A 12,093-nucleotide genomic window follows, 5' to 3' on the forward strand; every position below is an offset into this window, starting at 1 on the left:
ATCAACAGTACAGACTTCCCACTAGATTTCCAGAAGTATTACTAGGGACTTCCTAAAGAAGAGTTCTCTGATCAATGAAAGATCCCAGGACTGGTATCTGTCTCCAGGACTGGCATCATAGCTCTTTAGAGATGAACTTCCACCTACCTCTGGGGACCTCACATGGACCTTCAGCCTGCAGGAGCTCAGGCCGTTTCCCACAGCCTTTGGAGGTGGGGATGGGATGTTGTTGTGAACTGACAATCCGGGATGTAAACGTCCCCTCCCAGGGATAAAGGCCACTTCTGTGCTTCCCTCGTGTCTTCAACAAACAACAAACACAGAACGTCTCATTAACAAAACAAAAGGTACCAATTTGCAGAGCTCCCATGCTTGTGGTTCTCTGTCCAGGATAACCTCACCTAAGCCTGAGTAGCCTGCACCAGTGCAGCTGGATCTCCACCAGCTGCATTCCATTGAATCATGGACTGGTTAAGGTTGGGAAAGACCCCTAAGATCATTGAGTTCCACCATTTCCTGGGCACTGCCAAGGCTGCTACTGACCCATGTCCCCAAGTGCCACATCTCCATGGCTTTTGAACACTTCTGGGTGATTTCACTACTGCCCTGGGCAGCCTGTGCCAAGGGCTTTACAACCCTTTCCATGAAGAAGTTGTTCCTAATATCCAATCTAAACATCCCCTGGCACTACTTGAGGCTGTTTCCTCTTGTCCTGTCACTTATTAATTGGAAAAAAAGCCCAGTCCCCACCTGGCTCCACCCTGCTGTACAGATCCATAAGGTCTCTCCTGAGTCTCTTTTTATCCCTTCTTTAAACTTCAGTTCTGTTTCAAAGCTCTGCTGGGCAGTGATAGGAGATACTCATGAGCCCCTGAACATCGGGAAGGTCTGGATTACACTTCAGGATGATCCATGCCTTCAAGATTTCCTGATGTGACCACCTTAAAGAATCATTTAAGACTAACAGTGCCCTTGAAGCCAAACCTTGGTATGAAGTGTTCTGCATAAGACTCAACAGCACCTGATGATGACAGGAAATGCTTTCTATGCCTACCTGAATTTGGCTTTTTCAATTATTTTTCTGGCCTCCTCATGTGTGCTGCCCACCAGAGAATCTCTGTTGATAGCGATGAGTTGGTCTCCAGGTCGGAGCCGACCATCCTAAACAAACAGGGAGAAAGACACAGCATTGAGAAGGGATATCTCTGCCCAAAGCCTTCTCCTGCTACACAAATCCTCATTAGTCCATGCAGTTATCCATCTACTCTTAGAAAAGCTGCTTCAGAACAGCCACAGCCTCTAGGAAAGGTCCCCATGGCAGAGCTCCAGAGGGTCTCCACGCTGACTTACTTTGTAACAGTCCCCATCTGGCAAAAGCTCTTGGACATAAATCATGGGCCCGTCAGGCCTGTTGGATCCGCCACTGATTGTCAGCCCCAAGCCAGAGGAGTTTGCTATAGAAATGCTCTGGATTCCTGAGTCAATGGAGCAGCTGCAAGGGAGAGAAGTCAGCAGGTGACTCAAGGTGATCTGGGTTATCTTCTCATATCACTGAACAAACTGCCTGGATTTATTTCCATGTGTGATCCTTCTACCTTCTCCCAGCCTTTTATTTGCATCCTTTCTTCCACCCACCGTTGGAAAGGGGAAGTGAGGCCTCCTGTTCTTTGGCAGACATTGTTCAGTGTTATTAAGGTGACTGCTTCCCCTAATCCCCAACAGGGGAATACTCATTTAGAGAAGAAACTAAAAATTTAACCAGAATATATTTGGCATTCCTGATTTTATAGCCAAAAGCACACAAATGATCAACACGGTTGTTGCTTGAATCCAACTAAATCACCAGACAGCAATTTACAGATGGATCAGCTATCCAGCAGTTCTTAGGAAACATCGAAGTGAAGCTCGGGATACACAGCTGGGTGTGTCCTAACCAGGGTTTGGACCCAAAATCGTGCAAGATGCCCTAAGAAATGGTTATCCTTTACAGCAACACCCACCACACTGTGAGTTGCTGCTGTGGCAGGTGGCTCGCCCAGTCCAGGATGCAAAGGAGCAGCAAACAGGCTGGACCCTTCCCTCCAGGAGCTGCTGGACAGGACTCAACAGGCCACCAAGGCCCGGCCACAGTGGTGGCTACGTGCCAGCAGGGAGGTCTGCCAGTAGCAGAGCTGTGGGAGCAGAGATCTCACTGAGCTCCCATGGGCAGCGCTGCAACAGGGCGGGGTTTGGGGAAGGATTTGGTGGTATATAAGGATCAGCAAGCCTTTTCCTCCAAATGGGATGGGTGCAGCTGACTTTTTGCTTTTCAGTTTATTTCCACAGCAGCCACTGCCCAAAGAGTCTGCACTGGCTCCTCACATTACAACTTCAGACACAACAGCAGCTGTGCATCCCGTGCCCCACAGTGCCACCAGCACATGTTCCCAAGCAATGCCCTCCCTGGTGGTCAGACACCCCAGTGGAAGGGGTGCATGGGCCTTAGTCTTATGAAAAAACATTGCTTTAAGGTGAACGATTTTATGGAAATGGTGTCATTAAATACAGCATTAAAATGCTCTGTTCAACCCAAAATCTCAGACACTGACTGTGGTGAGAGGGTATCACATCCAGCTGCCATTGCTCAGTGGAGGGGCAGGACCTCAGGTGATGCCACAATGAGAAGTCACAGCCTGGGGACAACCTGTGGTGAGCATAAGGGTGACAGCTACACGCATGAAAAGACCCTTGGCCCAAATTACATCTCACAGCTGACCACCAATGCTCAGGTGAAACCAGTGATCTGTGATTCCAGGGAAAGACCACCGGGGCCTGGCAGCAGCATGGAGACAAGCAGAACATGGTACAGCATGGCAAGGAGGCCACCAAGACAGGCCGCTCTAGCCTAAATGCCCATTTTCCTGCCCACAGAGCGGGGCTGGAATGAGATGATCTCTGAGGTTCCATCCCACCCAACCCATTCTGGATTCTACATCTCACCCTGGAGGGAATTAACAGCACAGTAAGGATGGCTTGTCCAAAGCAGCTGCCAAGTAGATGATCTGGTGTCTCCTCTGTGTGGGTCTCTCACTCCATGCAAGCAGCTTAAACCTCTGGTGCCAAATATTTGTCCTCTGCAAATCCCTAATAAGCTGGTATTTAGCAAGAGGATTTACTGGTTCTGCAGTGAGGGCTGATTCTCTTTACCAGTGCCTTGGTTGTTTGTGCTGGCAAAGGAGGGGAGCTACAAGCCCTGGGGACAAATGGTCCCCATTCCATGACTGTGAACACCCTCCGAGCTGTCCCTCTGGAAAAGGGCCCTGGAGACGAGACTGCAGAAAAACCAGCTCTGCCTGTCCAAACCTCTGACCCTAAGGAATGCGCAAGGGCTGATGACCACGTGAAAACACACTCTGAGAGATGCTCTGGCCACCAAAGGATGCAGTCACTGCAGGCTGATGACCCCAAAGCAAAGGGCATCAGGGATGTTTGCATGGAGAGGTGCTGGTGCTCTTGGAGCAAAGGGTCAAAGTGAAAGGAGCAGGGCAATAGGAAACAAGCTCCAAAAACACCTCCTGAAAGCAGCATCAGCCTTGCAGGAACACTCTGCTTGTGGTTTACAAGGTGATGTGCAGGGCCCTCTCAGCTGGCCGTAAACCATGGCCTCTCCCTGGGATTCAGAGGGGAGGAAGAGGAGCTGCTGCGTGGTTAACCACGGTGCAGACATACTGATTGTCTCAACTGGGAACCTTTTCACCCCTTGGGAACAAACCTCCCAGGAACAGCCAAGATGCCACCACCATATCCAAAAGATGCTGTGGCCTCTGGACTGTTGTGGTGATAGAAGAGTAGGGAAGTCATAAGGATGAACAAAACTGTTCAACAAGCACTGGAATTTTTTACTGGGTGTAGCCCTGTAGACATTTGATGGTCTCCTGCTGACCCCCCAGGCCAGGCTGGTGGGATCTGTACGTACTGTGCGTGAGGAGTGTGCGCCAGGTTCCCGAGGAAGGGGCCGTGGGAGTTGGCAGGGCTCAGCAGCAGCGGGCTCTGGGAGCGCGAGGACGAGCCCGAGGAGGTGCTCTCCAGGTATCGACCTGAACAGCAAAGGCAGAGTCAGTCAAGGGCACACAAACACTCCAGCATCCCCCCTGCTCTGCTGCTGAGAGCTGATGCTGCACTCCTGGATTTCTGGGGAAAGCCACATGGTGGTTAAAGACATCAGGATAGGGCTGCAGGAGAGGAAACATTCAGCCTTCTTGGCACAATTCCAGCGTGGGACTGTCACCCCTCTGCCAACCCTACACACCTCTGCCATAGCAGAAGGGCCAGCAGCTGTCTGGTGGGATGCCAAACCGTAGGGAAAGCTTTTTTCCCCAGGCACACAAGGTTTTTTGTGCTGGCATCTTGCTCAGGTCAACCTTGTTGCATCTCATTAAACATTTCCCATTTGCAAATGAAAAATAATGATCTTTATATGAATTATTGCTGAAACGACTTGAAATCCAGAGCAAAAATGTACAGCTGAATTTACTGATGAAGTCACTTGCCCAGCACATCAGTTAGGCAGAATCTGGGGATCAGGGGAGTGGTTATGACCCCAATTCAAGTCTCCCTTGATCACCCCTGGCAGCATTGGCCACGCTCTTGGCATGCACCAAGGGTCTGCAATAAGGACAAGCTTTCTTAAAACTTCCACCCCAACACCGACTCAAATCCAACCACAGCTCCTTCGGAATGACACTGGGATAAAGGAAACTCTCTCTGCAGAGAGAGGGGCTTTAAGTTCCCTGCTAAGCTACTCACTGCCACCATGCAGGACCGGCGAGCTCCGCGCTGAGCCCGTGTTGCTCTGGGAGCCGAACTTCTCCAGCAGCTCAGAGAACTCTCTCCTGCAAACAAAACCATGGTGCAGTCAGCTGCTGCTCAATACTCCCCCCACATGATTATATGGCAAGAGAGCCCCCATGGTGGTGACTGGGTACCAAGGCTGCAGGGCCGGTGCTCTCCAGCTGTGGGGAGCAGACAAAGCTTCCTCATGCACGAGGGGAACAGCCTCTGCTTTCAAGAGCTTGTGCAAGGCTTAAGATCTATAATCAATCTCATGGCAGTGCAGCTTTCCTGTGATGGGCTGCAGCTCCAGAGTGCTCCTTCCCTGTCCAGATTGTGTTCAGGGCAAGAGGAGCTGGGAAGGGTCGTATCCTTAGAGGTCTTTTCCAATCTTTATGACCCTATGATTCTATGGACAGGCTGTGTGCTGAGAACTGTCATTCCTGAGAGAGGGCAGGATGAACACCGGAGTCCTGCCTTGCATCCTGCCTTCCACCCCCCTTCATGGACCCTCCTGGGAATGTTTTCACCCCCAACTATAAGGCTCAAAAGTTTTGCAAACACACCACACAAATTAAACCCTGCCAGAAGGAGCTGTAACTGTGCAAACATAATCCAAAAATTCTTGCCCTATTTGTGACTCCTCCTAGGACAGTTAAATACAGGTTATTCTCTGTTTTTTCTCCTCTTTTCCTGGACAGAAAGCAGATCTCGTAGCTCTTGCTGAAGTAAAGAGGGAGATGGTTTTCAGGGCACCTGCAAAAGCATCAGCCCATTCTCCCAATCCATCCATGATGATGTTCTCCACAAACATCACAAGCTAAACCCTTGGAGCATGACACCTCAACAAAGGCCTGCATGCAGTCTTATCCCCAAAATCCCCTGGAAACTGATCTCCATGCCCAGGCACCAGATGCTTTGTTCCAGGTTGAGTCTGACCACCATGTGTTGAGCTGGAACTCCCTGTACACCACAGGTGATTTTCTTCGTGACCTTTTTTTGCGTTTTTTAAACTCCATTAAGAACTACCATTGTCCTCATTTACCAGCTCCTGCCTCATTTCTGTAACCTTTCTTTGAGTTGCTCTGAGCTCCTCACATCCTTTCAGATGAGGAGGCATGGAAAGGAATGACATCTTCATCATGCCCATGTTCAGCAGCCTTCTGATCCAGCCCTGCTACGCTGCTCTCATGTTGTCCCTCTGAAATGGGGGATATTCTCTCCCTTCATAACCCATCCCCACCTGACTGATCTGACCTTTTGGCAGAGAGATCCTCAAGGATGACTAATTTCTTACACATGCCAGTTAATAAGCATCCAGGCAGTGGGACAGACCCTGAAAATGTTGTTTCAGTGGCCACAGTAACACCATTAGATGTCGTCTTTGAAGGCAGGAGGGAATCCCCATGGAAAGGTGCCTTCCTGATGCCATAGCCCCAGGAAAAGCCTGGTCATGAGTGGCTCCCTCTCAGGCTTGACAGACAAGCTCAAGAGGTGAACCTGTAGGAACCCAGCCACAGCAAAGTTCCCTGAGCGAGGAGACTGCTGTGACACACTCGCAGACGCTGCGTCATCTGCGTTCCTCACCAGGACAGATGTTGGGTGTTATTGGCTAGATTAGAGTCAACAATATTAAATGATGAATGAATCATAAGCTCCTCAGGTTCCTGCTGGAAATGCTCTCAGTAATTTACATCTTCCCAGTCACAACCAGCTCATTAACAAACTTCAAAGACCAGTGCATGCCTTATCTAATATTGCCATCAAATTTATGCCTTATTCATTCCATTTAATGCTAATTTAAAACCCAAGTGTCACACAATGCTCACTGACATCCCTTGGTGAATCCCAATATTTGCATCCATACTATTGTCTTTATCAACCAAACCCATGACCTTAAACAAGACCATGACTTTGTTCAGAAACCCCATGTCTCACAGAGCTCTTTTGGCTTTCACCTCTTGGGCACAAACTTCCCAGGAACAGCCAAGATGCCACCAGGACTCCCAGAAGATGCTGTGACCTCCCAGTCATGGTGGTGATATAGTAGAGGGGACATGAGGATGATCAAAGCCATTCTCCAAGCTGTGGAATTCTTTATTGGATCTCCCCCTCAGACAGTGGCAGGCATTTGGTGGCCCACCAAGAGACAGCTGTGTGGGGCCAGCCCTGTGTGACCTGCACTTACTGTGCATGGGGAGAAGGCAGTTTTATAACGTAAGGCAAATACGTAAAATATTAGGAAAATTTCTCCACTGAAAGGGTGTCAGGCACTGGAACAGGCTGCCCAGGGATGTGGTTCAAAAAACATGTGGATGTGACAGTTGAGGACATGGTTTACTGGTGGCCTGAGCAGTGGTAGGTTCAGGGTTGGACTCGAGGGTCTCAGAGGGTTTTTCCAACCTAAATGATTCCACAAGCACTTGGAAAGCAGAAGGACAAGTCAGCTCCTGGTTTGCTGATCTGTGGATCCCTGCGCTGAGCCTTGGGTGGCTCTCAGCAGAATGATTCCAGTTTCCCAGTAAAGCCTCTGTTTCTGCAGCTGATTCACACCAGTTTCACTGGCAGCTCACACAGCCATGGCCTTACCCCTCCCTGACCCCTGCAGGGGCAGGTCCAACACGCTGGAATCTCACATATTATTCCCAGTGGTTACCAAGTCACCAGCACTTCGGTTTTGTTTTGGGCTGGGTATTTCTGTGGTCATCTATTGTTCCATTTTCCTCAGATAATAATCCAGCAGGGCACAGAGGAGGTTATAAACACCACACAATGGCTGAAATACTCTTAGTCAATGCAAATGCAACTGGTGCAGCAGCTCTGTGACCCTGCAAACCCTGTCACCAACCTGCACTGCCAAACTTTGTCGTAAGTGAGGACATGCATGGGCTCAGCACTCCTTGTTGTTGTTTATTTTGTGTCCTGAAATTCATCCACAAAGGAGGTTTATCATTATTTTCTCAGGAGCCTGAATGAGCTGTGAGACTGGGTCCAGCCCAGGGACAATGTGACCAAATGCCACCATCCCAGCTCCTGCTTTGTTGGTCAGTCCTGCCAGCCCCAGTTCCACCAGGGACACAAACACATGACTAACTTGAGGCACACATCCCAGCAGAAAGTAAAGCACTTTCTGGTGCCAGTCTCCTGGGAATTAATTTTGTGCTCCGTGCTGTGTTTGGAGGAATTGGACGCGGGCAGACAATGCCCAAACATTGCCGATTAATGAACAAGTGCACTGAAGGAATGCCAGCAGGCCTTGCTTTGTGCTTTCAGACACCAAGAGGCTTCAGAAGATGTCTTTAATATTTAAAACTTGACCCTTACTAAAACATTGTGAATTGTCAGGTGCCTGCAGGACTAAAATGCCCAGCTTGATTAAAAAACAACAACCGTGGCGTTGTATGAGGTGGAAAGTTCATTTTAACAAGCCCTTCTCCAGTTTTTTTTCATTAGGATGCAAACATTTGAGGTCTGGAGGATGCTTGCAATAGAGCTTGGCCCTGGACAGCCTTCAGCCAGGCTGAAGCCCCCAGCCCCAGGGTGGGATGGGGGGTCTGCCAGCAGCAGTCAGCTCCAGGATGACTTTGCTACAGATTAAGCAGCAGAGGGTCAATCTCCCCGCAGAAAATTGTTGTTTTATCTCATAATGCCTCTTTGTCCTGCCCTTTTGTTCCTGGAAGAACAAAGGATGAATCCTACATCAAAGGTTACACAGCGTCTAGAAACCTCAGCTCTGCACCACAGCTGGGAGAGAAAGTGGAGCCTGTGACATCAGAAATTACTGGTTTGTCTCAAAAAAAAACAAACCTGCAGGTGAGTGGGAGCCATGAACCCAGAGCACTCCAAAAGCGTCACAAAGGCAGATTTTCTCACACAACTCCAGTGGAATCAAGGTACCCACAGCCAGCCCAGAGCTGACACCCAGCTGTGTGGGGAGGTGACACCCTGGAGGGAAGGGATGGGACATCCAGAGAGACCTGGACAGGCTGGAGAGGGAGAACTGTGCAAAAACCATAAAGCACAACAAGGCCAAGTGCTTGGGTCAGGGCAATTCCAAGCCCCAGTTCAGGCTGGGCAGAGAAGGAATCATAAGCAGCCCTGGGAGAAGGATTTGGGCTGTTGGTGGGTGACAGCTGGACTCATCCCAGCCATGAGCACCCAGAAACACTGCTGGGCTGGGATGAGCCCCCAGAATGGGCAGCAGGAGAGGGGGATTCTGCCCCTCTGCCCCACTCAGGTGAGACCCCACCTGCAGAGCTGCCCCAGCCCTGGGGCCAACAGCAGCAGGACCTGGAGCTGCTGGAGAGAGTCCAGGGGAGCCCATGGAGACACCCCAAGGGCTGGAGCCCCTCTGCTCTGGAGCCAGGCTGGGAGAGCTGGGGGTGCTCACCTGGAGAGGAGAAGGCTCCAGGGAGAGCTCAGAGCCCCTTGCAGGGCCTAAAGGGGCTCCAGGAGAGCTGGAGAGGGACTGGGGACAAGGGATGGAGGGACAGGACACAGGGAATGGCTTCCCACTGCCAGAGGGCAGGGATGGATGGGATATTGGGAAGGAATTGTTCCCTGGCAGGGTGGGCAGGCCCTGGCACAGGGTGCCCAGAGCAGCTGTGGCTGCCCCTGGATCCCTGGCAGTGCCCAAGGCCAGGTTGGACAGGGCTTGGAGCAGCCTGGGATGGTGGGAGCTGTCCCTGCCCATGGCAGGGGTGGAATGGGATGAGATTTAAGGTCCCCTCCAACCCAAGCTGTTTGATGCTTTCCCTCTCTGTGGGTGGGATGGAAGCAGTGCCAGGCACAGGTGCACCTCACTGCTCTGGAAAAGGCTGGCTGCTTTTCCCAAAGCACAGCCTGTGTCCCTGGCACACCCAGGCTTGCTGGAGAGAGCCCTCCCTGCCAGCTTAGCAGCAAGTGCTCAGAACAACAGTGCCATGGTCTGAGCTGTCACTGTCACACACAGGGCTGGCAGGGCAGGAGGGAATATCCTGCATCTACACCAGGCCAGGCACCAGCTCCAGTCACAGCCCCTCTGCTGGGAAAAACAGTGGGGGCAGAATGACCTGGGAACTGATTGTGCCCCTTTAGCTGGGCCTGACCTCAAGGCCTGGGGTCACTTCTGGGCCCCTCACAAGGCAGACATGGAGGGGCTGGAGGGGGTCTAGGGAAGGGAACAGAGCTGGGAAGGGGCTGGAGCACCAGGAGCGGCTGAGGGAGCTGGGAAAGGGGCTCAGCCTGGAGAAAAGGAGGCTCAGGGGGGACCTTGTGGCTCTGCACAACTCCTGACAGGAGGGGACAGCCAGAGGGGTCAGGCTCTGCTCCCAGGGAACAGGGACAGGACAAGGGGAAACGACCTCAAGTAGTGCTGGGGCGGGGGGGTCATGTTGGACATCAGGAGGAATTTCTTCATGGAAAAGGTGGTTAGGCCTTGGAAATAGGTGGTCAGGCTGCCCAGAGCAGTGGTGGAGTCCCCACCCCTGGAGGTGTCCAAGGAACTGGACATGGCACTCAGTACTTTGGGCTGGGGGCTCAGTCAGCGGTTGGACTCGAAGACCTTTTCCAGCCTCAGTGACCCTGTGAGTCTGATGCTGTTCCATACTGCCAGGGCACTCGCAGAGAAGCAGCCCTTCCTTCCTGCTGGTTGTGTGAGCCCTGCTAGTCCAACAGCCCCTGTTCCTGGGATGCTGGGGATGCACCTCGTGTGGAGACACAATGAATTTAGGATTTTATCCTGCCAGGACTCAGAGGTGCAGCACAAACTGGCTCCTCCCAGTGATAAACCTGACAGACCAGGCCGATATCTGTGCAACGCAGAGAAACAAGGAACTATTGTAACTTTCAGGCTGAGAATGAATAAACAATAATTATGACTATGCCATAAAGTTATCCTCATTAGCTGAAGGTGAGCACAGACGAAAATCAGATTTAAGCATCACCTAAACCTGGTGAGTCCAGCTCCAAATCTGAATCCTCTGCTTTAAGCCCTGGCATTACTGCTGCTCTCTGCAGCCCAGCTGATGCGACAGGCCCAAAACATGCATCTGATACATGCCAGAGACTGAGTTCCATGAAAAGCACAGGTAATTTGGGCTTATAATTATCTCCAGAGACAAATAATAGCGTTTATGACTCAAATTCACCCAAGGGCAACCACAACAAAATGCTACTCAGCTGAGTCATTGGGAAAATTGGCAGAGGGGTTGGATCCAAACCCAGACCCATGACGTTCCCTCCTCCAGAGTGCTTTGAGTGCTCTGGGTGAGGAAGGATCTGAAAATAAACTGAATTTTCTCTGCCCTGTGTCCTCCACAGCTTTTGGGTCTTGTGAGCTGCTTTGCTGGGCAGTGGGTAGGGGGAAAGCTGCCCACAGCTCTTGGCATGGCACCTCCACAGGCATCACCGCCAGAGCTGATGGCCCCTTTCCACTCAGCTGGCTGCTCACCCACGCTCAAGGACAGACTTAAAAGATAGCAGGGCATCAATAAAAGCCAAAACTAAGTGGGAAAAAAAAGTGGAGAGCAGAAAAATCCTTCCCCATGTTCCCACAGTCCTTAATCCTGGAGATACGTATTCGTGTATTAAACAGTTTGAGAGATGATTATGTAAGTGAAATCTCTGCAAATCTTTTGGAAAAAAGAATAAATAAACTGATTACTTCCCCCCTCTCTCTCTAGCTAACCTTTTGCAGATTTAACAGATAACCAACAGTGAACGGAGGCCAAATAAATTGCTTAAAGTTTCATTGTCCTGCCGGCCTGCCCCAGCTCCCTGCAGGGCGACCAGGGACTGCGGGCAGCAGGGGGGAGCCGGAGCCACGCCTGCGTGTGGTTCAGGAAACATCTGCTGCAATTTGGGATATTAGGAGCTACAGGAACAGCTTGAAACAGATCATGGTGGAGGCAGAAAACCTGGGGGCTCTGGCTGAGAAATCAAGTGTTTCAGAGCAAGTCCTGCTGCTGCTGGACACAGAGATCCCAGCTGAGCTGTGGGATCCCATCTCTCCTGCTGGGAGAGAGTGTGAGGTGCCCACTGGCACTCTGCCCCACCAAGGGGACTGCTGTGATCCAGAGCTGCATCCTGAGCATCCCTACTTGGACCAGAGGATCCCTGGTGACCTACTTGCTTCACCCAGCACTTCCTCAGAGCTGCTGAAGGACTTGCACTTAATGTAATAATAGGAGATGCCATTTCCCCTGGAAGAGGGTGGCTAGAAGCAGCCCAGCCCGTCATTAATAGCAAATAATTCTTCCAGCCGTGTATTGCTGTGTCAGAATTAGTCTCACGCCTGTCATTAGA

General features: G+C 51.1%; 1 protein-coding gene across 1 annotated transcript in view; it reads right to left on the reverse strand.

Annotated features, from left to right (window-relative positions):
- Window positions 1-12,093, reverse strand: part of LOC137483433 (syntaxin-binding protein 4-like) — a 38,697-nt gene that overhangs the window by 16,178 nt on the left and 10,426 nt on the right. The window contains exons 6-10 of the mRNA XM_068206472.1: window positions 4,786-4,871; window positions 3,956-4,076; window positions 1,351-1,492; window positions 1,055-1,161; window positions 148-301 (exon numbers count right to left, since the gene is read on the reverse strand). Of these exons, the coding sequence (XP_068062573.1) occupies window positions 148-301; window positions 1,055-1,161; window positions 1,351-1,492; window positions 3,956-4,076; window positions 4,786-4,871 (610 nt within the window). The remainder of the gene's footprint in view (window positions 1-147; window positions 302-1,054; window positions 1,162-1,350; window positions 1,493-3,955; window positions 4,077-4,785; window positions 4,872-12,093) is intronic.

This window comes from Anomalospiza imberbis, chromosome 16, assembly GCF_031753505.1.
Source record: "Anomalospiza imberbis isolate Cuckoo-Finch-1a 21T00152 chromosome 16, ASM3175350v1, whole genome shotgun sequence".
Taxonomy (NCBI): Eukaryota; Metazoa; Chordata; class Aves; order Passeriformes; family Viduidae; genus Anomalospiza; species Anomalospiza imberbis.